The following is a 24334-nucleotide window of genomic DNA, read 5'->3' as shown; positions in this document are numbered from 1 at the left end:
ATAAAATGTACATATAAATCCGCTCCGGGAAAAGTTCTGTGCGATTTTTTCGTTAACGTGTTCATAAGAACGGGGACAGCTCAACACTTCAGCAGAATATCAATACAAATGGTTTTGCCAACCAATCTCTAAGCCTAGGTTTCTAAAGATAAGACTCCTTTCTTTAATTTTAACCAGTTCAAAATAAATAAGTTTCATGGATTGCTTTATATGCCATTTCATCTTTGTACTTGCGGCTTTTATAGGTAAATGGCTATTTGTTTTGTTAAGTTTGCACATTTTAATATTATTTTTTTCATTGAATCTGTATTCCATATTAAAGAAAATAAAAATAAATGATGACACGTAGTAAAATTAATGACTTGATAAATACTGATATGAATATCGGCACATTGTCAATAAAGTTCAATAGGTGTACATAGAATAGAATTCTGTTTCTGAACGCTCTAGTTTATTCAAGTAATGGCAACGTTATCTATTCGAGCCGGTTTGATTTTATCTATCTATATCTCTGTCATTGTCCGTTCAAACACGAGTTGATACCGATTGTAGACAGCCGTGTGAATGGGCAGCTGTTTTGCTACTCATGTTCCGACCAAACACATGCGACGACGTGTGCAAACCTCGTGCAATGTCCTCCAAGTCAAGTATGCAAAACGTGTATCATGCATGTGCAAAACATGTACATGTATATTAATGCTCAGTGTTTACCAGCGTGTTTACATGCGAACAATTCAAGACAGTTATTTCATTAAATGATATGCACTAAAGATATAAAACTTTGTTTGAACATATAATGAGATTCTCAGACGTATTTGACCATTTACTTTCATGAGAAAATCTGATAAATTTGCATATGAAAATAATTCAAACTATACCATTATTATGTGTTAATATTAGTAAAGTCATTAACCCATTCAAACACAATAAATTGCCCTTTTTATCCAGTGCCAAGTAACAATGCAGCATTTGTCACGATCGCGTTAAATTATGTACTAATAAAATAACTATGTAAACATTGGTGTAATATTGTAAACTATATAAACTTATAAGTAATACGTCCACGGATGGTTAAGAATCCTTTCAATAAATGTGGTCCATTCTCTAAATTAAAAATTCCTTTATAAATGGACCAATATTAATGTTGTAGAACTGTGAAAGAAAATACATTGTGATATTCCCTCATACCTTTTTGTACAGCAACTTAATCCATTCCACACATTTTAGGTCTGTTTCTTGAAGAGATTCAACGTCAACGGGGCAATCACGTATGATACTGGATGTACAGATCCTGAAGTAATTATTAAACAATAGTTTTTTTAGAATGGCCGCGAGATGTACTTCTCCCTCATACCACAATAAACAAAACAAAATTGCAAAGGATACAAACACTTTTTATTTCGCTAGTAGATCATTCTTTTTATTGAAATTCCCCTGATTTGTGGATATTTTCGTTTTAAATTAAACAATGGTAACTGCAGGGACAAGCCCAGAAAATTAATGGCCTTCACCTTTACTCAATTCAGACGTGTAGCGGACCTGATGTAGACCACGGTCCACAAGGTGAGTTGATTGGTAGACGCGCGGGTCCCATGAGGACTCTCGAGTGTGAGACCTGCTGCGAGCAGTCAATATGTAACTCTGTGGAATGCCAACCGCCCTCAACAACAACAACAACAACAACAGCAGCAATGGCAACAACAACAACACTTCCTGCCGCGAGTAATTATATTTCAATGTCAATCCTATATATAAGACAAAGATATTATATAACAATATGGGGATAAACTTACTACGTAATGTATAAGTTGTCATAAGTTAAAACATTGTATAACTTATGAGTTTGCCTAAAATAATGATAGCGGAAAAGCTCAGTATACACTTACATTACCAAACACTAAATTAAGTTTGAGGAATGTAATATAATCTACTTGTCCATTAGAACTTATTTTTTGATGTTCAGCAATTCACATCTTTATGAATAGTCACCACAAGTAGTTTATGGTCGGTGTGGTCCAGTTGGACCCATTGCCCGTACTCCTGCGGTCACGATGGCATCCAACACCGGTTCAGGCACTGTCTCGACCAGGACCCTCGTGTGTGCACAGGGAACAAGTTCGACACCAAAATCTGCCATACCAGAGTCTGCTGCACGAGTATGTCACATTTGGATTGATATCATTCAACCCCATTCAATACTTACGAACGTATACATGCTCACCATTATTATACATACATGTGCAAATTTATTTTTCTATTCAGTTACATGTAAACAAGGAACACCCTTATACATTTCAGAGCGAACACTAATTTTTCAAAAACCTTTTTGATTATAATATCAATCTCAGGATCACACAATTTTCAACACGTTAAAAGTAGTAGGCTGATATTCTATTTCCCAACAGATCCTCCGGTTATTACTTACATAGACAGCGACCAATTCGTGTTTACAAGGAGCTTTCTCGTTCTCTACTGCAATGCCACGAACTTTGACACACTCTCCTGGAGAATACCTGAGGTACCAGCGGTTTGCGTTCTTAATTATTAAATTAAACAGCAACAACAATAAATTAATCACCATCGAACATGTCTTTCGATATGAAAAAATATCTTGTTGACACAAGGAATAAGGCCAACCAGACATTTAACAAGAGACACACCGCTAAATGACACAAAGTATATTCAGCGACGTGAGAGCTCACCTAGCTGCTGGTATCATGCAATTACAAACCCCTCAAGAGGTGTTCGGAAACAATTGTTTATTCTGTTGTTATTTGTACCTATTTTTTATCATGGTTAGGAAGAATATTGTAAAAGGTTCTCAATCTGAAATTTTGACATGATAACATTGGGAACTACTGAAATGCTGCTAAATGAGGCTGTCACTCCCTCACTATTCATTAATATTCAATACTCGTGACTAGCGGCGGTTTGTAGATTTAGCGTTGGGTGTCGAAGGATTGAAGAACTTGGACCAAACAATATAGGGTAAAATATGATTAGGGGTTTTGGGGGCTCTCCCCTGAGGTAATTTGTGCATGTTTTATTCGAAAATGATACTATATAGACATTATTTCTTTTGTAAATGAAACTCAGTTTATTACTGTAACTTGTGTGTTTTTTTATGGAATCCAAATCCTGAGTCCTATGTTAGTGAAATCCGGCGTACCTAAATTCGGCAACCGGGATACCGCCCGAAATTGCTCGGAAGCCGGCGTACCGAAAGGGGGATGGCACCCGCCTAATTTGACGTCAGATCACATCCAATTGCATTATCATTATCAAAAGAAATATATATTTGATATATTTATTAAATATGTCTCAGAATTGAATATTGCATCAGAAACTTAAGACAACAAACTTTTTACTAAAGTATCCAATTCTGTAATCCACTAAGTTTCTATCCTTTCCCACAACATTATAAAAGTGAACTGGAAGATGTCATTTTTTGTTGAAATGGCAAGTAGTCAATGGTTATAAGATTTTGACAACTTCTCTGTAAAGGTTTTGCTGTCATATCTTCAAATTATTTTGCAGACAAATGACATTATATATATGCACACAACTCACTGTTATAAATTGAAGTTAAAATTGCAAGGCACAATGGAAATAATTTACATCAAAGTGATCCACGTTTTCTGATAATAATGTGACATATCAATAAATATTTTATCAAACATATTAGAATTAGGTCAGTTTTAAAGGGGCTGTACTCCGTATGATAAAATAGCGAAACAAAAAGAAAATTGTCGAAAACTGACATAAACTTGGAATCGATGTGTACAATGCATTGAAACCTACTAACTGAAGTACCACATAGGTTACAATTTATTTAAGATAAGCAGTTATTTCGTATTTTTCCATTAAAAAAGATTACTGGGTATGTCTACCAGGTAGAATTCATTCCTTATGCGTGATTGGCTAGTCGGTGTTATCTAGTGATATTACCGAGGTAGGTGTATCGCTAAATTATGTCACCCGATTAGAGCAAGCCGTCGTAGGTCATTGGATACGCCGCTTGACTGCAATTTTGGCGACACCGGTTCGAACCCGGGATCCGACACTTTTTTTTTTTACATTTTGGTACTTTTTACAATTATGATATCAAAGCGTAACACATTCTATTAGATAATTGTCCTGAGATTAGTTACGGAAAACACTTTTTTTGGTGCCAATCTGGTGTACAGTCCCTTTAAGCACCGTTTATGCACTTCCGGACAGCTATCGTATTATGGAAATAATATACAGGAACTTGACATACATGTTATTACTTTTCTATGTAACTTTTATGCTGACTTAATTTCAGCTATCAAATGTCTGTTAATTAGTTCATCATCGTTACTATAAATTGCACGAATTGAATCAAAGCTAGCTGTTTCTGTACGTTGTTCTAAACTCTGTGCTGTAACTCATGTACTCGCAATTATTTACTGGAGTATGGTTGTTTAACACACGTTTAAATTCCACCCTGCATCCTATAACACTATTGCAGGTGGTAGGCCACTCATACCCCGTGAACGTCAACCGGCCTGCAGGCGAGCCAACCGTGGTGATCTCCCACATCACAACAGAGAACGAAGGCCCCTACGTATGTACAGTCACCAACGCTTGTGGAACGGCATCTAGGGTGGTAAACGTGAAAGTTCTCGCCTGAACGAGTGTTGATTATCAATAAACTTAATTTACTGTATTTTATATTGATTGTTTTTCCTTGTTTTGCCAAAGATGTCGGGGTTTGTCAGAAAAAAAGAATTTTGCTGTACCAAATGTACTGTACGGATTAATACCATTGCATTTGGGAAAAGAGATCATATGATCCATAGGAAACACAACATACACCTGAAGTGTGAAAGCAGCAATTCCGATTAGATTTAGACTGTTCAAAGAAAGCAGAGGTAAGAGCAACAGTGCCGACACTGATTAACTTTCCAACCATTGATAGTATTGATTTACACACTATATTGCAATAATAAAAATAAAATGAAAACTCATACTTCTGACTCGTAAGGCAGTGATTCGACAAAATACCAATCTCTCTTTATCTGACCAGCTCAGTAACTCCCGAGGTAGAGAGGTCACCAACCACAACGACTCAATAATTTCCGACAATATATGAACGTATACGATCCATTTCAAATGGATCTACGAGGGTTAAACAGAAGTAGCAGAAAGCAATTCATACAAATAGCTGACCTGAGTAAGCAAAATACAGTAACACGTTGGTTCCGAAGATGCCGGTACGAAACAACGACGAAAAAACACAAACTATGCAAGTCAGGACACGCAGCTGTCACTGTAATGCACCAGTCAATTGTAACCACGGCCCCTCCAGGTCCGGGGAATAGCGGGGACTTTGACTTTTGGTTCAGCCAAGCCCGGATAAAACCCCCGTCCTGTGGGGACGAACTGATGGTTAAATCCCCGCCAAATGCCCCCGCACCCCAGGGACCCTAAGTAAGGCACATTCCCCGCTATATTTGGCGCGAATACAAAACCACCGCATTCACCGGCACTGCGGGGCCACCGGGAAGATAAAACACGGCCCATTCCCCCGGTTATCACCGGTATACCCCCGGACCTTTGGGGGCGTGGTTACAATTGACCGGTGCATAAACACTACTAACTTTGTATTAAGTTTTCAATCAATGATCGACGCCTTACACGCCTTATATCACTACGCGTGTGCTTATTTAGCATCGTGTGTTAGGGGTAAATCACAAACTAATAAGACAGGGACAATCGTGAAACGAAAGCTGTATGTCAACAAACAGAAGAAAACCTAACGACCCAGTACACTCCTGATTGTTTATTTAACTGCACCACATAACAAATAATTATTGCATTGAGAACCCCGGTAACTCTTGGCGGTAATGCATTTGATTTTGGATTGCTTACCCTTTGCCAAAACTATTTCAAACATACTAGATACTACGTGTCACTCGAGTTGTTTTTCAAACTTTATCTGATGAAATATTGAAGTGATGAAAAACCGAGTCTAAAACAATGTCGTTCGAGTCATTATCTCTCTAGATACGCAATCTATCTCTGGCAATGGCGTGATCGAGAGGAGATGGTGTTGTCTGGGTTTTCGCTCCATATAGATTCCAACTGTCATGCCACAACTATAACAGTACACCGTTCCTGATCTTATCAACCAAATACAGGCCCGGTCGTGACTGCAGTACAGTATTTCGTCTTACAGGTCATTGAAAAGTACAGAATAAAATTGTTTTGAAGGATTCATCATTATTTTTGCCATGATAGCATGCAGACAGTCACACACACACACACACACACACACACACACACACACACACACACATAATACTATGGGTTTAAAAAGTGTTGCCGCACTTATTTCGAGCCTTGTGTATTTTAGTACAGATCTATCAAAAACAATTCGCATTACCTCACATTTTGTAAAATACATTCTATAATATTGGTAACGTGGAGAAAAACATTGAACATACTTGAAACTTTATCATAAAGGACCAAGTGACTTTAATAAATTCTTGGTGACTATAATGTCAGAAAGGGGCACAAAGGCACAGCTGCATCAGTCTTAGACTATTAAATCGACACGGAATGTCAAAACAACAATATGTGGAACTACATAAACTAACCTCATATATTTGGTCCAGACAGGAATGTAGCCTGTATATATGTATTAAAAGCAGTTTAAGTAACTTGAAGACCGTCATGAAAACAACTATTTGAGAGTCGTTCTACCAAATATCATACGGTATTAGATATATAAATATGAGACGATAATACGTTGGAAACTACAGGGACAAGACACAATCTGAGAATGTAAAGGAAAATGTCCACAGTTAAAAACATTCAGTCGTACCAGGGTTTGCTTCTTTACACACTTTGAAAGAGCAAACTATCCAGTTGCGTTTGTTTTGTCAAATTACTATACGGGACGTATGATTGCAAACCAGTCACAACACCGATCCCTTAATTCAAGAACACGTCATCCTATCATGCCATAAAATACCAGCCATTTTTTCCACTTTTAATTTTCTACACGAGAGTCAACTTCAGCTACACATTCACCCCTTTTTGACCGATAATCTAAGGTCAATTCTTGACCATGCGTTAAATCATGATGTGCTAAATCATGTTATCATTTCTTAGAAATTGCTGTTGTTTGTGTCAAGATTTGGAAGAATTTTATATTGTTTGCCAAGAAAAGAAAGGAGTACATTTATTACTGGTTAATTGCGGTGGGCATACCCAGAGGATTCAGAAAAACTTTAAATAGTACTCTTCTTTTTGCATTTAGTTTGTCTTACGTTGGTGATCTTTAGGTATAACAGCCGGCTTCAATGGAGTTGTGCTAATAGACAATGCATTGGAAGGGCCATCAGATATTCGGACATTATAATTGACATTAAGCATGTCTGCGACTTAAGATGGCCATAAAGTAATGTTATGGTATTGATGCTGTTCAAGCATGCCATTTAAGCAGATGGAGGTAATTTGCTATTGGGGTTATATTAGATTTACACCGACAGACAAACAGTAAATATCAACGATTCAACATTCAGATTGAATTGAAGTCACCAAGTACATTATATTTGATAATTCCTTGTAAAATGATATTGTTACCAAGATGGCCTAACTTGGGACAAATATGGCCTAATCATGCACCATTAAGGAGTGTACATATGTAACTTAATTGCAAAGATAACCACCGGTTTTAATGTTTGTATATTCAAGCATAGAAATGAAATGATCTCATTTAGTTTAAATACGAGATCGGTTGAAAAATGTACATGTTTTAGATACAGATCTTTAGATCTTTTAACGTTATTTCCTTGTGCCAAGTATTCATGCCTTTATTGCCATTTTTCTTTCAATCGAACTTTCAGACTAACTTGTCTATGTGATATTGCATTTGTATTTCATATTTTTTTATCAAAATCAACATCAAAACGGTTGTGATGAACAACTATTATATTCGAATGAAATCGTTGCCGTATTTGAATATTTAATCTTACAATATGTAAGTTTGTAAAACTTTTTAAAACATCAATCGCTATTCATTTATAGTGTTGTTTGCTTTTACACGTTTTGTTTGCTAATGCCAATGGAAACAAATAATATAAAATTAAAAATCTACTTCTAAACCGATACGTTCGAAAGGTGGAATTCGTCTGAATAATACCGGTTTACTTTTAAAGTTTAAATAATTTGTCATTATTCAATATTGCAATATTCAGCTAATGGATACGTGCACTGGTCATTTATATCTTTAAGGATCATTCGATGTCTCTGTCTGACAGGAAGTCCAACACAATGCTTAAAAATACTATGATACACCAATTTATGAACCGAGGTAAACCTGCAGGCTATAGTACTTCAAGTATACATATATCTTGACTATCAATTATGTTCCTTTAACAAGAACCGTGGCTATTCCATTTGAGTTTTCTTGTTCATGGGTCCGAGATTGTCATTTTTTCACTAGACAATGTCGCACCAGCACGACTTTCATTTTTGAGATTCCATTGGCTAATGTCGTGCCAGCAATACATTCTTTTTGTTGATCCAATTTTCAATGTTGTGCCAGCATGACATTCACTTTTGAATGTTAAATGTCCAATGTCGTGTGTTTATGTAAATTTCACACAGATACAGCTTTTTAATATATGCCACCAGCCTATGTGTTAACTTTCATATCCGTCGTGCCTGTCTCAGTTGCATTGTAATTGCGGCCATGGCAAAATCAAAGCGGTCTTGGCTCGGTCGTATTTTGTCTGCAATGTCAGTCTAAAAGTTGCACAATAAGACTTTTCTCCGACTGGTCTGCGACTTATGGAAGACTTCAAGGACGTATGAAAAAACCTGGAATGATTTGTCACCAAAACTACCTACGATTATCAAGGAATGTTTACGACTGGTCATGCGACTAGTCGAACGACTATAAATACCAAACACATACAGGATTATCAGTTGGTGGCGGATCCGTGTTCCAGTCGTAACACACTTGACTGTCATTCCAGGGGTTGCAGGGTCGATTCCTAGCCGCAACACTAAAACAATACTATTTTTCTTCTGCGAGGGGGCCGTGTGGCCCTGCTTTACAACGGTGCACGTATAAGAAGAGTAGCCCTAACCAGGGTGACATTCTCTCGGTGCAATATGCCCCAAAAACCTAATATCATTAATAAATTTATCGGAACACTCATCGAATGCAAAAACTCACACCACCACCAGATTATCTGTTGGCGGAACGTGCAGATTAATGCAAATTAACATTTTCCCCTCGATCAATTGGCTAATCCATTGAGGAATGGAATGGAAATACCTCAAGGACTTGTACCCCAAACCGTAAGAAAATATGTTTGTTTTCAAACGGAGATCAATGACAATCACGGCGCCGACATGTACATAAGTGTTCATTTTGAGTGTGTTTTTGTATGGCTTAGGTAAAATACTTCCGGTGACCATTCGTTGGTTAATGCGTTCAAGATATGTGTAACAAGTAAGAACGGTGCAATGCTTAATAATATCTGAGGACAACTTTATACGAATTTCAGAGCATGTTTCTGCCTTTTAATGAAAAACAAAATGATCGTCGTTCTATCAGTACTACAGAAAGATGTTAATTTTGGCGAACACATTGTTATTTACAAAGCATTTTGTGGTGGATAAAATATGGAAACATATATAACATTTAATTTATGAAGTGTTTTTAAAAAGAAATGCTGAAAGTCGAAGAAGTTATTTGCCATGAACAGGTCAGGGTAATCATGTCTATTTGAATTGATAATTATGTCGGTGTACGTCTTCATTATGTCTTCGTCGGCATAGTCTATTTGGTCAAGATCACTTTTGTGATTTTTGACTCACATGGGCAGGATGCGTTTTAAGACTGGATACAAACTATCTGCGCAACTCATTTTCAGACAATTTTAAAATCTAATTTGCAATTCCTTCCACAATAATGCTGTGACCGAAACGTCCGAATAGGGGCCACGCTATCAAGACCAGATCGTCCAACCACTGACCGTTACGGATTGCACTTATGTAACTTAATCACGAAGGTGACTACTGGTATTTTAAATGTATATAAAAGCTCCGAAATAAAATATTTGGCAGTACAACTTTTGAAGGTAATGTGTTGCTTTTTGGGAATATGGTTAGGGACAAGCGTGAACTGTTTTAATCAGTATATACGGTGCTCCTTAAACAAACATGCATTGGTGGTATTCATATTCTTATATAATGGTGAATTTTAAAATCTATTCTTATACAAGTCTTTTCTGTGTAGTTCTGTTTTGTTTTTATAGACAATTATTAATACTTTATCCTAAAACCATATTATCGCCAGAATTTAAAAGATTGGTTTTTACAGTTGATATATATTGCGAAAGTCTTTTATAAATGCAATTTGTTTTATAGCCATTTTTCTATAAAGATTACTCGTTGTCCATAGAAAGTACGTCAACACCCCCCGCAATCACCATGAAATTCGCCGTCGTGTTTATGTGCCTGATGCCGTTCGTGCTCAGCGCCAGTGTCAACGAGAGGTTTATCGAGAGCCTGCTGGGAGGATACGACAGTATGTCTATTTTTCTTTTACTCGTTATAAAAAAATATTACAATAGTTTTTTCTTCATTTTAATAGCAAGATAATAACTATAATATAATTATAGATAAGTGTCGATATGTGTACTATGTTTTGCTGAGCAATTGAACGAGAACGAAGTAGGATGAACTTTGGACGCCTGGTGAACCCATATATTGTATCATATGAAATAGTTTGACAAGAGGAGCAAACATGTAAACATAATACCGATAAAGAACACCATTACAATCTGCAGTTACTTTCTCTAGAACGTTTAATCGGTTATTAATTTTACAAACTACTAAAATCAGCAAGCAATTTTCTCTAAATAACACTAAACTGATTATGGTGGTCATCAGGTATCAACATTTAACATTATCGCCAATGGCTCATTAAACTTAAAGCTTATTATTATATCGGATTCCTTAAATATGTTAAATACATTTGTGTGTTTTTTATATATTTTTATATTGTGTGACAAACTATTATATAAGGTCTACACATCATTCTGAGCAGTCTAGACATCTCAAGTAGACATCGCTCACATCCAATCATGTTTGTTCAAGCCGCATCAAGTATAAGATATTAAAAAAAAGAAATGTAAATTGCCTCCATTAACCTTTTACTAGGTCAAACAATTACCATTAGGTAGACAAGCGAGATCTTTATGCATGAAACACGCAAAAGGTCTCGTTTGACGGTCTGAAGAACAAAAGTATTGCTTTATGTATTGGATTGATTTAACAACATTCAAATTCCATAATATTTCAGTCCTAGATTTGGCCAAGCAGCTCCTTGGTCAGTTTGGTACTGACGAAACCGAGGCTCAATGTGAATCTACTTTCTGCCCTGAACTTGTGAACAAAATTGACGGACACAACCCACTGATCACAAGCCTGTTATGCGCTGCTGTCTGCAAAGAGTAAGTAAATTCAGGAGTTCGTGTCATTTCCCAACGTGCAATATGATTGTATATGATTAAACAACTTTCAAGTAGCGAACTGTGCAATCTATAATTGCTGCTTAGAAAAACAACAACAATCTTCTACAAAACAAATTGTAATCCATACAGTTATTGACATTAATGAGTGTCGAAAGTGTAAGTACCTCAAAATGAAAATTGTTCTAGAATTGTAACATGTAATATGAGGATATGAGGGGAAAATGGAGCAGCATAAAAAGTTATGATTATGAAAAAGGCAAATTGTTTATATCAGGGAGGATGCGAAACACTACTTCTGTGTGTTCTTGTCGCTAACTGTACAAGTAAAACTTGCAGTTGGTCTTGATTTGGGTGCGATAACTATGTTTTGGTGTTACTAATTACATTGAAGATCATATCATTTCGATATATAATATCGACTTAACGCTTTAAAATTATACAAAGTGCACATACTTGGGGTCGTAGCACTCATAAAATAGCTCATAAATAGTATTTGGCATCCTCTCTGTAAAAAGCTCATTTGCGATACAGGCTTTTACAGAACTGCACTTTATTGTTCCTTTTCTTCACCTGCAAATTGAAAAATGTCGCAATCAATAACATATTGACATAATTGCAGCTCAATTAGCATGACCCATTAGCAGGCAACAAAAGTGTCAATTAGTCGCATTTCTAGTTAAAATATTTCAAAATAAATCAATAATTATTAAAAAAAGCTTATCCTCTACATTTTTTTTGAAAAAAAAAATGTTTTTAACATACTTTTTATATGTTTAATGTGTGTTTTTTTCTCAAATTTTGCAGGGCACAGGTTCTCGCACAAAACTACGTTACAACCGCTATGCCAATTGGTGGGAAATAGAGCTCGTCAGTTGTGTTTATTGATAACTATTAAATGCAAATTAAAGAATATACAAATCTTGTTATGCACCCAGATGGCAATCATTTGTCAAGTTTTACCCTAATTTGTCGGAAAATGCGCACTAGAAAATATTCAATCAAAAATACAAAGGAAACTACAGTGACAAGCCCGGCAGCTAAACAAGTTTGCCCTGTGTAAAGGCAAACTGATCCGAACTTAATAAATTTATGAAGTTAATATGGCGAGGAAATAGCCCGCGTGGATGGACAAATTTTATTTAGTAACTCCCCATAATCCACTTATTTGACGCTCCTAATTCGATAAAAATACTTTTTAGAAAACTTGTAAGAATCTGACTGTACACTGTTATAGGTATAGGTTGTCCTTTCTTCCAGTTTTCTGCAGGTAATGCAGAATATACATGTATGTTATTATTACTTTATCGCAAATACGGCATTTGTCAGCAATCGTTTGGTATTGCTTTTCGTTAGGATTATTTATGCGCATGCCTCGAAGATGCGATTGAAAGAAAGAAAAAAAATGTTCCCGACGAATGTTGATGCAAGTCATCCAAACGCGACTAAACGGGTTATATTCGTATTAAATACTAATATATCTTCTAAACATCCCAAATAAACACGGACAAATCCGGACCATGACGGATTTTTTGCATGACAAAATAGCGAAACATTGTCCAATGTCTGATGTCGTGCCAGAAAGAAATTTGTTTTTGATTGTCCAACGTCGTGCCAGCATGTCATTCGTTGAATGTCAAATTTCAATGTGTCCGATTTCAAATCTTCATTTTTTCAATGTGTAATGTTCAATGTAGTGCCAATGCTAATTTTGTTTTGGAATGTGCCATTTAGTGCTAGCACGACCCTCATTTTTGAATGTCCAGTGTCCATTGTCATGCCAGCACGACTTTCATTTTAAATGTTCATTGTCGTGCCAGCCCGACATTCATTTTTTGAATGTTGCAAGTCCAATGTCGTGTCAGTAAGACATTTGTTGTTGAATGCCCAATGTCCAATGTCACGCCAGCAAGACATTCATTTCTGAATGCCGCATGTCCATGCGATGTCAGCATAACAGTCACACAATAAGACATTTACTTAAACTCTGCCTACTCACAGCGTTGCAGAAGCATTGAAAGGCTGCAGCTTCCAATGCACAAGAACTGCACAACAAAAAACAGCCCAACTCAACACAACTAAATACCCAAATCTATGGTGCTAGTTTACAGTGGCAATATCTGGTTTTGAGGCTGTTCAAATGAGAAAACTGTTTAGACAACATATGAAACAAAACGAATATACGTAAAATTTCATATTGAAAATGATATATGATAAAAAAGCGTTAACACCCAAAATATGTCATTCAGCAAGTGTGTATATTCAGGTTGAGGAATCTCGAAAGTTCAACGGGGCTCTCACATGGGTCACCACGGATCACAACCGATGTAAACAAGCAATAAAGTGACTTTAATTCCGTTTAAATATATGAAAGTATTACTTAGCCTATAAAATACTATCATATTTAATGCTTCTACAAGTGTTAAACATTTTTAGATTTGCTTGTGTTTTAACGATGCAAACTTTGGTCAAAAGTTCAACTCGACGGGATGTTGTAGAACGATGCAACGCTGTGTGCGCCGTGATTCTTTGACTGTTATGTATTTGTTGGTAATAAGTAATATTTCAGAAGACAAACATGCGTGAACAAATATTTTTGTTCATTTATTTCATTAAACGAATTGTTTGTAAAATGCCTTTTAGTTCTTTTAATGAATATCGATATTTCGAGAAACGCTGTTGTAAACATGAATTTTATATATTCTGTTGTTAGCGTTAATTTTTCTCACCTTAATAACGTAATTTATATTTAATTTGTAGGCTTTACTAATTTATCATGCTTATTTCATTTTACTTAATAGTTTGAATTACCTTCTTAATTGTGACGATAATGCATACAACATAAAGCTGTTATTCTAAATGATCATATTTCATGGAATGAATTTATATCCATTTTATCGATTTTAAAATGTTATGCTCTAGAAAGGCCGCCATGGCGAGACATCCGAAATACTCATTGTCCCTCTTTAATTGACGAGGTTGGCCCACGTATAATTCACCAAATGTGGATTAACTCAATTGATGAAGTAATGAATACACTCAAATGGAAGGCAAGATATACTCCAGCCAACCTGGTTCCATGTACATCAACCAGAAAAAGAAAGTAAACTGTCAAGAAATGATTTACTTGAATTTTCCCAAATATTTACTTTAAATAACGTTAAAAAAATGTTAATGTAACATTTATCATTTAACTATTGAATTATATAATTCTTTAATCAGTGTGTTGGGTCCATTTGATTAGTATGTGATGTCATTATAAACTTTTTATCATTTCTTCATGATATGAGTCAAACCGTTTGATGGAAATTATTCAAAGCTTCCTATGAAAAATTTCAACCTTTCTAAGTTATTGAAGTAGTTGAAACAATAACTATTTCTTTGATGTATTGTATGATTGCATTGTACATTATTATAGTGATGGTGTTGTTTATATACATATATATATTATCATATTCCATTGTGGTTTTGCATGGCCTTTTTACATTCAACTTTGAATACATAATACATTTGAAATTTGTATGCAAATGACAAAACGATCTGATTTAAAAAAAAATAGCTGTAAATAATTAAGCTTTTTAAGAATGTTAAAGTGATACTCTTATTCAAAATCAATACATACACATGTAAAACAAACATTAATTTTGATTGATAAACCTTTAACTACTTACTAAATTATGCATTTATGGAAAATATTAATTACTGATAACAAGATTGTAATCGTGTATTTAATAGCTGAAAACACAAACATATTTAATGATTGGTGAGTGCTAAAATACTTACTACGATCTACTATCGTCTCATAAGGAAAATAATACGGTATTTCTCTGCACCTTTCTTTTAGATTAAACTCGATATCCTTCATAAAAACCATTGTTTTCGACATGTATTCGTCATTTTGGGAAATTAAAACAATTATATTAAGTGTTTAAGCGTCCATAAATGTAAGAACATTTTTTGTTAGTGTTTTTTCATACAGGAAATGAATTGAAGGGCAGTCTGTATCATCACTACTCGAGGTTTGTGATTCCACATGCGGTGTCTGGTTGGTGATATTTTCTTCTATGACGTCAAAGCTATCATTTTTTTCCACCCCAGATAAGTAGATCCAAATATTTGGTCATGCTGGACATCCTAATCTTGCCCATGGCTAAAGAGTAAAAAATATCCGTATGGAACTACTTTTCAATTGTCATCACGAAATTGCATCCCTTATTGAAGACCGTCGTCTGTAGCACCATGGAACCATTATCTTATTAAAAAAATCCAAATAAATCATTTTCATGGCACCAAAAACATATGTTAACATATTATGAATCACTGCGCGCATATCTATGAGATCCATAAATTATTACATCTATACGCAAAATATTTCACTATGCAAAAAAGAGTTCCCGCAAAAAATATATATTTCAACTTTATTTTCTTTAACTGAGGTGGTAAAAAAGTATCTACCATGGCCTCTTATCTAAAATAGGCTCATCCCAACCCTCGCACCGTGAGTTCTGCAGAAACCCAGTAAACCTTGTTTCCGCATATCACCCTACGCTCGGGTTGGGATGAACCTATCTGACACAAGAGGACATGCAAGAAACTAATAATCATTAAACGAGGGTAGGATATTTTCGTGGTAGTCATTTTCTTTGTCAGTGCTTCCTATTTTTTTCCTGATTTCTTCTGGATAAAACTATGTTGACCCTTTAACATTTTCAAATCGATCCAGTTGATGTAAATTCATTTCATGAAAAAAAGACTATTTGGAATAATACTTTTGTGTTGTATAAATTATCGTCACAATTGAGGGAGTAATACAAACTATAATTTAGAATAAAATAAGAATGTTATAATAAGTTTGTCATGCATACCAATAAAACATAGTGAGCTTTATATAGGTGAGATAAAGTTCACGTTAACAGCAGCATAATAAAATAAACGTTTACAACAGCATTCCTTGAAAATTCGATATTTATTGCAAAACTAAAATACATTTTACGAAAAATTCGTTTTATGAAAGTAATGAACAAAACTAGCCTTTTAACGCATATGTGACTTCTTGAATATTACTTAGTACTAAAAATGCGTACACAAAAAGGAATCACGGCGCACACAGCTTTGCATCGTTCTACAATATTCCATCAAATTTTAGACAAGGATTGCATCGTTAAAATACAATCATATCTTAAATAGTTCACACGTGTAGAAGCAGAAAATCGCATAGTCATTTATAGGCTTAGCAATATTTTCATATTTTTTTCTCAAAAAAGTTATTTAGGAATTTACGTCACTTTTCCCCTTGTTTACATCGGGTTTGAACCGTGATGACCCACGTGAGAACCCCGTTGAAGTCACGTGATTCCTCATCTTAATATTGCCTGGACCATTTCTATGCACATGTTTGTATGCACGCGACAGAGCAACACTATTAAAAGGCAAATTTAAACCATTGCGAAACGCCTTAAGCAACAACTTAAATTATATAAGCCATGTAAGCGATTTTGATTGTATCGAACAGTAAACGAAATATATGATTATACATTTGTATACTTGTATACCAAATAATAAGCTTAAAGATTACGAGTGATTTTATTATATGTATTATGAGCTTGATTTTATTTGATTGTTCAAAGATTTTAATAGGTTCCAAGTGCTCGTACTAGTTCACACCGTGAATTTCGAAATTCACTACATGATTTCGGACGTATGTCAAATTGTTATCGTCTAGGCCTGCACATTCTTACTTCCATTAACGTGTTTTTATCTCTATTTCGTGATTCCAGTGACCTCCTACTTCTCAAAGTAGACATCTGCTGATCATTTAGCGTTCTAAAAGTACAGAACGTAAACTAGAACACTAAACTGTACCATAGGCTATCATGGTTTTCTTGTTATTAACCAAATGTTAAACATGTTTTTCTCTTTTATTTCAAAATGTTGAAAACTGAACTCAATGTCGGATCGAAAACATTGCGAGGTAACCCCAACAAAAATAGCTCTTATTATTGTGAAAATTGATCTCAATATAGAAAAAGAGAATATTATATTGAGGGAAAAAATACCTTAATGACGCATGTAACAAAACAAACCATTTGATCGTTAATAGTTTAAGATACTTTCTATATAATTCTACAGAAAAAAGTTATTTTACCTGACACAATGTGAATAAAAAGATGAAGTTGCACGTCTAACATTGGATTCGAAACTTGAAGAAATATTTTGCATGTTTCAGTAATTTGATTAAATATATATACCGATTATATATTAAATTGTATATACACCTCGGTATGATTGAACTCAACATTGTTTCCCACTTCGCAGGACGGGATAATACTAGTACACATAAACATCTTCTTGCCTCCCGATTACGAGTAATCGACGGTTGAATTGCATTTTTTCGACTTATTCGTACAAATGAAAGTATAACATAAACATATGTTTTAAATCGAAGCGTGGCTCTGTCAAGCTAGTTTAAAGATACTGGAATTGAGTATGCAAAATAAGATCACCGAACAGGCACGTGAATCACGTTAATATTTTCGCACTTTTGCATCCATAGAGAGGTTTGATGGACTAATGTTGGGAGTAGATACTTCATGCACATTTGTTACACAGATCCGGTATATAATAAAACAATGAAAACTACAGGGAAACGCACGGCAGTCAACAATTCAAAAATATTTCTTGTTTAGAAGCTCAAGACAAGGACCTTAACAACAATGAACTAGAGACACAAACATTTTAACCAATACCTAAATCCAATATTTAGTTGTAGTATAAGCAACATATGCGGGTGGAATATCTTCTCTTCAAATACCCATGTTATACTGTTAATTTCATTCGTTCGGAACTTGACGAATATTGCACCACATCCCAGTATTGTCGAACAACTGCCGTACACATTGTCCCAATTTGTCTCGTAGTAAATGGTTTGGTTTAAAATGAGGTATGCATCATGTAAAGCCACATACTAAATCCTCATAGTAAATCGCCATCATTTTTTTCCGGATTGCAATAAATTTAAAAGTGTTGTGTAGTAGTCTCAAACATGCTTATTCAACAAGAAAGAACCTGAGATATATACTATAAAAAAATTCCCGTGTGCTTACTTCAAGGAGTGAGCATAATAATTGAAATACTGTATTTCGAAATTGAACAACTGATTGACTGAATTTCAAACGTTTACATTCTTCCCCAAAAGCTATGATCTTTAGACTTTGATCACACTTCCACCTCCTGTTAAAGATACTAATCAAACACGTGCTTTAGAAATATCATATATATTTTTCGCTTTATTCTTTGAGCTTATACAATTTTCTCATCCTTGCCTGTCTCTATAATACTTTAGTCACATTGGAATCGCCACCATGTCAGTCGTACGTCATAAGGCGGTCTTAGTCCGGTCGTATTTTTCTGCTTTATCTGTCTAGCTGTCACACAATAAGATTGTCCCCGACTGATATGCGACTTGGAAGCTTTAAATGACGTTTGGTCGTTATACCTTGTAAGATATTTCACCCAAGACTACCAATGATTATCAAGGACTTTTTACGACGGCTCAAACATGCTTATAAGTTCCAAGTACTAGACGACTAAAACCAAACAAATACAGGATCATCAGTTTGTGGCGATTCCGTGTAATAATGGTAACAGACTGGGCAGGTGCGATTCTCGGCCGCACAACACTATGGTGCACGTTAAAGAACCAGTGTAGCTCTGACCAGGGTTACATTAAGTATGTGCACATTGCTCCAAAAATCCTTCAATGACTAATAATAGTATAGGAAAATAAGCTGAATAAGCCTTGTCAGAGAGCGAGTATAAATACCTCGAACATGGCGAATCCATTGACAAAGGGAATAGCAACAGCTCAAATGCCCCTACCCTAGTCATTTTCTTGAATTAACCTTCCATTTTGAATGTTGAAAATGATAAATTTATATATCTTCAAAACCAAAAATTCTAAATTCGCCACAAATCTAAATATATCTTAATTATAACACTTGACAATACTTTTTTTAAATAAAACTGTGCGTTTCCATTGAAGTTTGCATTGCTTGCACAGATACTCAATTCATACAGTATATATTCCATTTGCGTGGTACTGAAATATATATTTGCTTCAAATGTCATCGACACGTACTAAGCAATAGCGTAGAAAATTGCAAATTCTTTGCTCCACAGTACGTTTATTATTAGTATGTTAACAGTTACATTATGGCCGTATGGTCTTGGTTCTTTTAACTGGAATCCCTCTTAGGTCAGTTGTAATTGGATTTCCTACACTAGACATACAGTTATTTTAACGATGACATAACTAAATACCTAGCAACTACATAGCTGACAGTTCCAGGAAAAGCAGAGCATGCTCAACAACCATGACGATATAAAACATGACGGTGATAATATACATCACAGATTCATAGTTTATCATTTTCAGAAGTTCAAATATGAACGCACACGTCTGAGAAACAACATTCAAACTCATAACTAAATGCATTTTTTTCACGTACTTTAACTGCATACTTCAAACGATGTTATCCGGTCAAAGTTTGTCCACAAAAGTACACTTGTACACCAAACTGTAAGAAAATGTGTGTGTTAACATAGATAGATCAATGCCAATCATAGCCGACATGTACATGAGTGGTCATTTTGCTGTGTTGTATGTATTACGTTATGCCTTGGGAAAAATCCGATTGATCATTCGTTGGTTAGTGCGTTCAAGATATGTGTAACAGTTTTAAAATCATGCAATTTAGCCGCAATATGCCGTTCAGATGTAAGAATAATACAATGTTTTATAATACTTTAGGACAACTATAAACGGTTACTTCAATTTTCAGAGTATATTTCTGCCTTTTGGGTAAATAAAATGCACGTTGTCCTACATAACAAAATTCTATTGGCGAAAGAATTGCAAAGCCTTTTGTGTTTGATTAAATCTTGGAAAATATTTAACATTTAATTATCAAAGTGTTTTAAGTTTATTGACATGAAAAGATTATGGTAATAGAGTTTATTTGGATCGATATGACGGTGAACCTCTTCATCATGTCTTCGTCGGCATAGTCTATCTTGTCAAGCTCATTTTTGTGAATTTTGACTCACATGGACAGAATACGTATACAACTAGACTGGAAACAAACTATCTGAGCAACTGCTTTTCACACTAATTCAAAATCTATCTTATAATTCCTTCCAAAATACTGATGTGGTCAAAAGATCGGAATTGAGGCCACACTATCAAGACCAGATCGCCCAACCACTGACCGTTATGGATTGCACTTATGTAACAGAATCACGTAACTGACCACTGGCTTTTTCGATGTATATAAAAGCTCCGAAATGAAATAATTTGGCAGTACAACTTTTGAAGGTAATGTGTTGCTTTTGGGGAATATGGTTACGGACAATTGGATTTGCGAAGCTTTAATATAAATGCTAGAATGAACTATTTCGATATATACGGTGATCCTTAAACAAACAGGCATTGGTGGTATTCATTATGTGATCATACATCATTGACTGAACTCACTGTACAATCTGATTTGCTACACAGTTCTTCGATCCAATTAAGACGAACATTGAATACCACCCCTGTTGAATCAAATCAAATCTTTTTCTTAAGGATTTCTTACATTTTACCTAAAACAATATACAAAACGCAGGTGGCATTGATGAACTAATATTATATTTAATTGAAAAAATATATGGAAATATTAGATTTTTTTTTTTAATTAGATAAGACAATGTGTCTGTAACAACTCCGAGTGATCATTAATCAATCATTAATTGTTGTGATATTTTAACGATATAAAATATGGGTTTAATTGTAATTGTAATTTATTAAATATGTATATGAAACACAAAAAAAACTGTATAGTTTACGTGTAATAAAATTCTGTTCTGTTCTGTTCATGTTGATGTAGTTTGTACATAAACCTGCTATCTAAGATTTTATGTGAGACTTATGATGAAATTGATTTCATAACTTAATTAAGATAATAAGTCTTTGTCGGTAAAATTAGGAACCTAATGCATTAAAGTCATAAAGATAAGAGACTTGATGTATAAAATTAACTGTTATTTTTCACATGCATTGTTTAAAAAAAAACACTTAAGTGTTTATGACATTGTAGTTCTGTTTTGTTTTTATAAACACGCAATAATACTTTATCCTAAAACATATTATCGCCTGAACTTAAAAGATTCATCTTTACAGTTGATATATATTGCGAAAGTCTTTTATAAATGCAATTTGTTTTATAGCCATTTTTCTATAAAGATTACTCGTTGTCCATAGAAAGTACGTCAACACCCCCCCCCCCCGCAATCACCATGAAATTCGCCGTCGTGTTTATGTGCCTGATGCCGTTCGTGCTCAGCGCCAGTGTCAACGAGAGGTTTATCGAGAGCCTGCTGGGAGGATACGACAGTACGTCATTTTTTGCTTAAACTCTTTAAAAATAATTATAATAGTGTTTTCTTCATTTGAATAGCATGATGATAACTATTTTTATATAATTATTGATTAGTGTCGAGGTGTGTACATAGTTTTGCTGAGCCCTGAAAGTTATATTGAACGAGAACGAAGTAGAATGAATTTTGGACGCCTGGTGACCCCATCTTATTATTGTATTATTTGATTTTTTTTGTTTGATAAGAGGAGCAAAACATGTTAACATTTTACCAATAAAGAGTACCATTACAATCTGCAGCTACTCTCACTATAGCGAATTATCGGTCATTTATTTTACAAACGACTGGAAATCAGCAAGCAGTTTTCTTTCAAATGATACTAAAACTAACTATGGTGGTCATCAGGTATAACATTTAACATTATCGACAGTGGCTTATTGCACATTAATCATATTATTATATCGGGTTCCTTACATGAGTTAAAGGATTATATTGAGTTGCAAAATATTATAAGGTATTATAAGGTGTACACATAACTGAGCAGTCTAAACGCTTTAAGGCGAAAGGACATAACGAAAGGAATGTAAATTGCCTTCATGGCCTTCATTTGCCTTTTACTGGTTAAACCAAAAACATTAGGTGAACAAGCGAGAACTCCATATAAAATATTGGTTCTGGTATGTGAACCATGCAATAGGTCTTGTTTGACGGTCTGAAGAACAATAGTATTTATTTGTGTATTGGAATAAAATAACAACATTCAAATTTCCTAATATTTCAGTCCTAGATTTGGCCAAGCAGCTCCTTGGTCAGTTTGGTACTGACGAAACCGAGGCTCAATGTGAATCCACTTTCTGCCCTGAACTTGTGAACAAAATTGACGGACACAATGCACTAATCACAAACCTGTTATGTGCTGCTGTCTGCAAAGAGTGAGTAAATTAAAGAGTTCGTGTCATTTTCCAACGTGCAATTTGTTTGCATATGATTAAACAAATTTGCGAACTCTGCAATTTATAACAGTTGCTTCAGAATCGAAGTGTAACGAACCTTTAAAATGAAAACAGTTTTAGAATTTTAACTGTTTTATGTGGAATGGGGTGGGGGATTATGCAATGCGACATAGAAAGATATGATGCCGATACAGTCAATGCAGTGTTAATTGTCCAAAGTGTAACAAACCTCATATGTTTTATAATTTGTTATATGGGGGAAAGAGGGGGAAATCTAGCAGTATAAAAAGTTATGATAACGGAAGAAAAGAAAATTGAATATATTAGAGAGAATGCGAAACCCTACTTGTACTTGCTCGTATTCTTGTACGCATTCTTATCGCTAACTGTGCAAGTAAAACTTGCAGTTGGTCTTGATTTGGATGCGATAACTCTGTTAAGGTGTTACCATTTCAGTTCACTTTGCACGAAATTACTTATCACAACAAAGATCATATCTTTTTATTTCGACTTCACGCTTTAAACTTATACAGAGTGGAGAGTAGCACACATAGAAAAAAATCACAAGTAGCATTTGACCAATCTCTTATTTTCGATAAAGACATTACAGAACTACAATATATTGCCGATGTTCCTACTGTTTCGTCTTCGTAGCTGAAAAATGTCCCATTCAATACCGTGTTGACGGATTTGCAGATCGATTCGCATGACCCATTAGATAAATAAAAAAAAAGTTTTTTTTAAAAAGCAAGCTTATACTCCACATGATTTTGAAAAAAAAATGTTTCTCTTCATAAAATATTCATATGTTTAATATGTTGTTTTTTTTTCTCAAATTTTGCAGGGCACAGGTTCTCGCACAAAACTACGCTACAACCGCTATGCCAATTGGTGGGAAATAGAGCTCGTCAGTTGTGTTTATTCATGTTCACCGTTATATACCTATTAAATGCAAATTATAGAATATAAAAATCTTGTTATGCACCCAGATGGCAATCAGTTGTCAAGTGTATACTTAACTTATCGGGAAAATGCGCACTAGAAAGTATTCAATCAAAAATACAATGGAAACTACAGTGAGAAGAACGGCAGATAAACAAACAACGTTTGCTTTGTTTAAAGGCACACTGATCCGAACTTAATAAAGTTATAAAGTTAAGGAAATAGCCCACACGGATGGACCAAATTTTATTAAGCAGCTCTCATGTGTTTTCCCCCAAATTTCTCAACCGTAGTTACTCGGCCGTCTCCTGTATTCATACTCACGAAAACGACTATCTATCTGGTACCTTGCGTTTTCACCGATAAAAAGCTTAATTCATACGATTAAAAACAAACACGATAAAAAAGTAGGAAATGATAACCCGACAACACTCGGCAAATGACAAAACAACCATTACGGTATAGTTGGCAGGAAGTTGATAGTTGGCGATTCGTATAATCAAT

General features: G+C 34.9%; 3 protein-coding genes across 3 annotated transcripts; all 3 read left to right on the top strand.

Annotated features, from left to right (window-relative positions):
* Positions 1 to 558: 558 nt before the first annotated feature.
* LOC128216406 (uncharacterized) lies at positions 559 to 4654 on the top strand. The gene is made up of 6 exons (XM_052922969.1): positions 559 to 647; positions 1228 to 1296; positions 1527 to 1722; positions 1986 to 2156; positions 2406 to 2518; positions 4493 to 4654. The coding sequence occupies exons 3-6, from the start codon at positions 1593 to 1595 to the stop codon at positions 4652 to 4654; spliced, it is 576 nt and encodes a 191-aa protein (XP_052778929.1). The 5' UTR covers positions 559 to 647; positions 1228 to 1296; positions 1527 to 1592.
* Positions 4655 to 10464: 5810 nt separating this feature from the next.
* Positions 10465 to 12384, top strand: LOC128204043 (uncharacterized). The gene is made up of 3 exons (XM_052905375.1): positions 10465 to 10573; positions 11351 to 11501; positions 12327 to 12384. The coding sequence occupies exons 1-3, from the start codon at positions 10477 to 10479 to the stop codon at positions 12382 to 12384; spliced, it is 306 nt and encodes a 101-aa protein (XP_052761335.1). The 5' UTR covers positions 10465 to 10476.
* Positions 12385 to 21854: 9470 nt separating this feature from the next.
* On the top strand, positions 21855 to 23790 carry LOC128204052 (uncharacterized). Its single transcript, XM_052905387.1, has 3 exons — positions 21855 to 21951; positions 22717 to 22867; positions 23733 to 23790. The coding sequence occupies exons 1-3, from the start codon at positions 21855 to 21857 to the stop codon at positions 23788 to 23790; spliced, it is 306 nt and encodes a 101-aa protein (XP_052761347.1).
* The last annotated feature ends 544 nt before the right edge of the window (positions 23791 to 24334 follow it).

Source organism: Mya arenaria, chromosome 2 (genome assembly GCF_026914265.1).
Source record: "Mya arenaria isolate MELC-2E11 chromosome 2, ASM2691426v1".
NCBI lineage: Eukaryota > Metazoa > Mollusca > Bivalvia > Myida > Myidae > Mya > Mya arenaria.
Note: the sequence above shows the minus strand (reverse complement) of the source record. Positions and strands in the feature narration are given on the sequence as shown.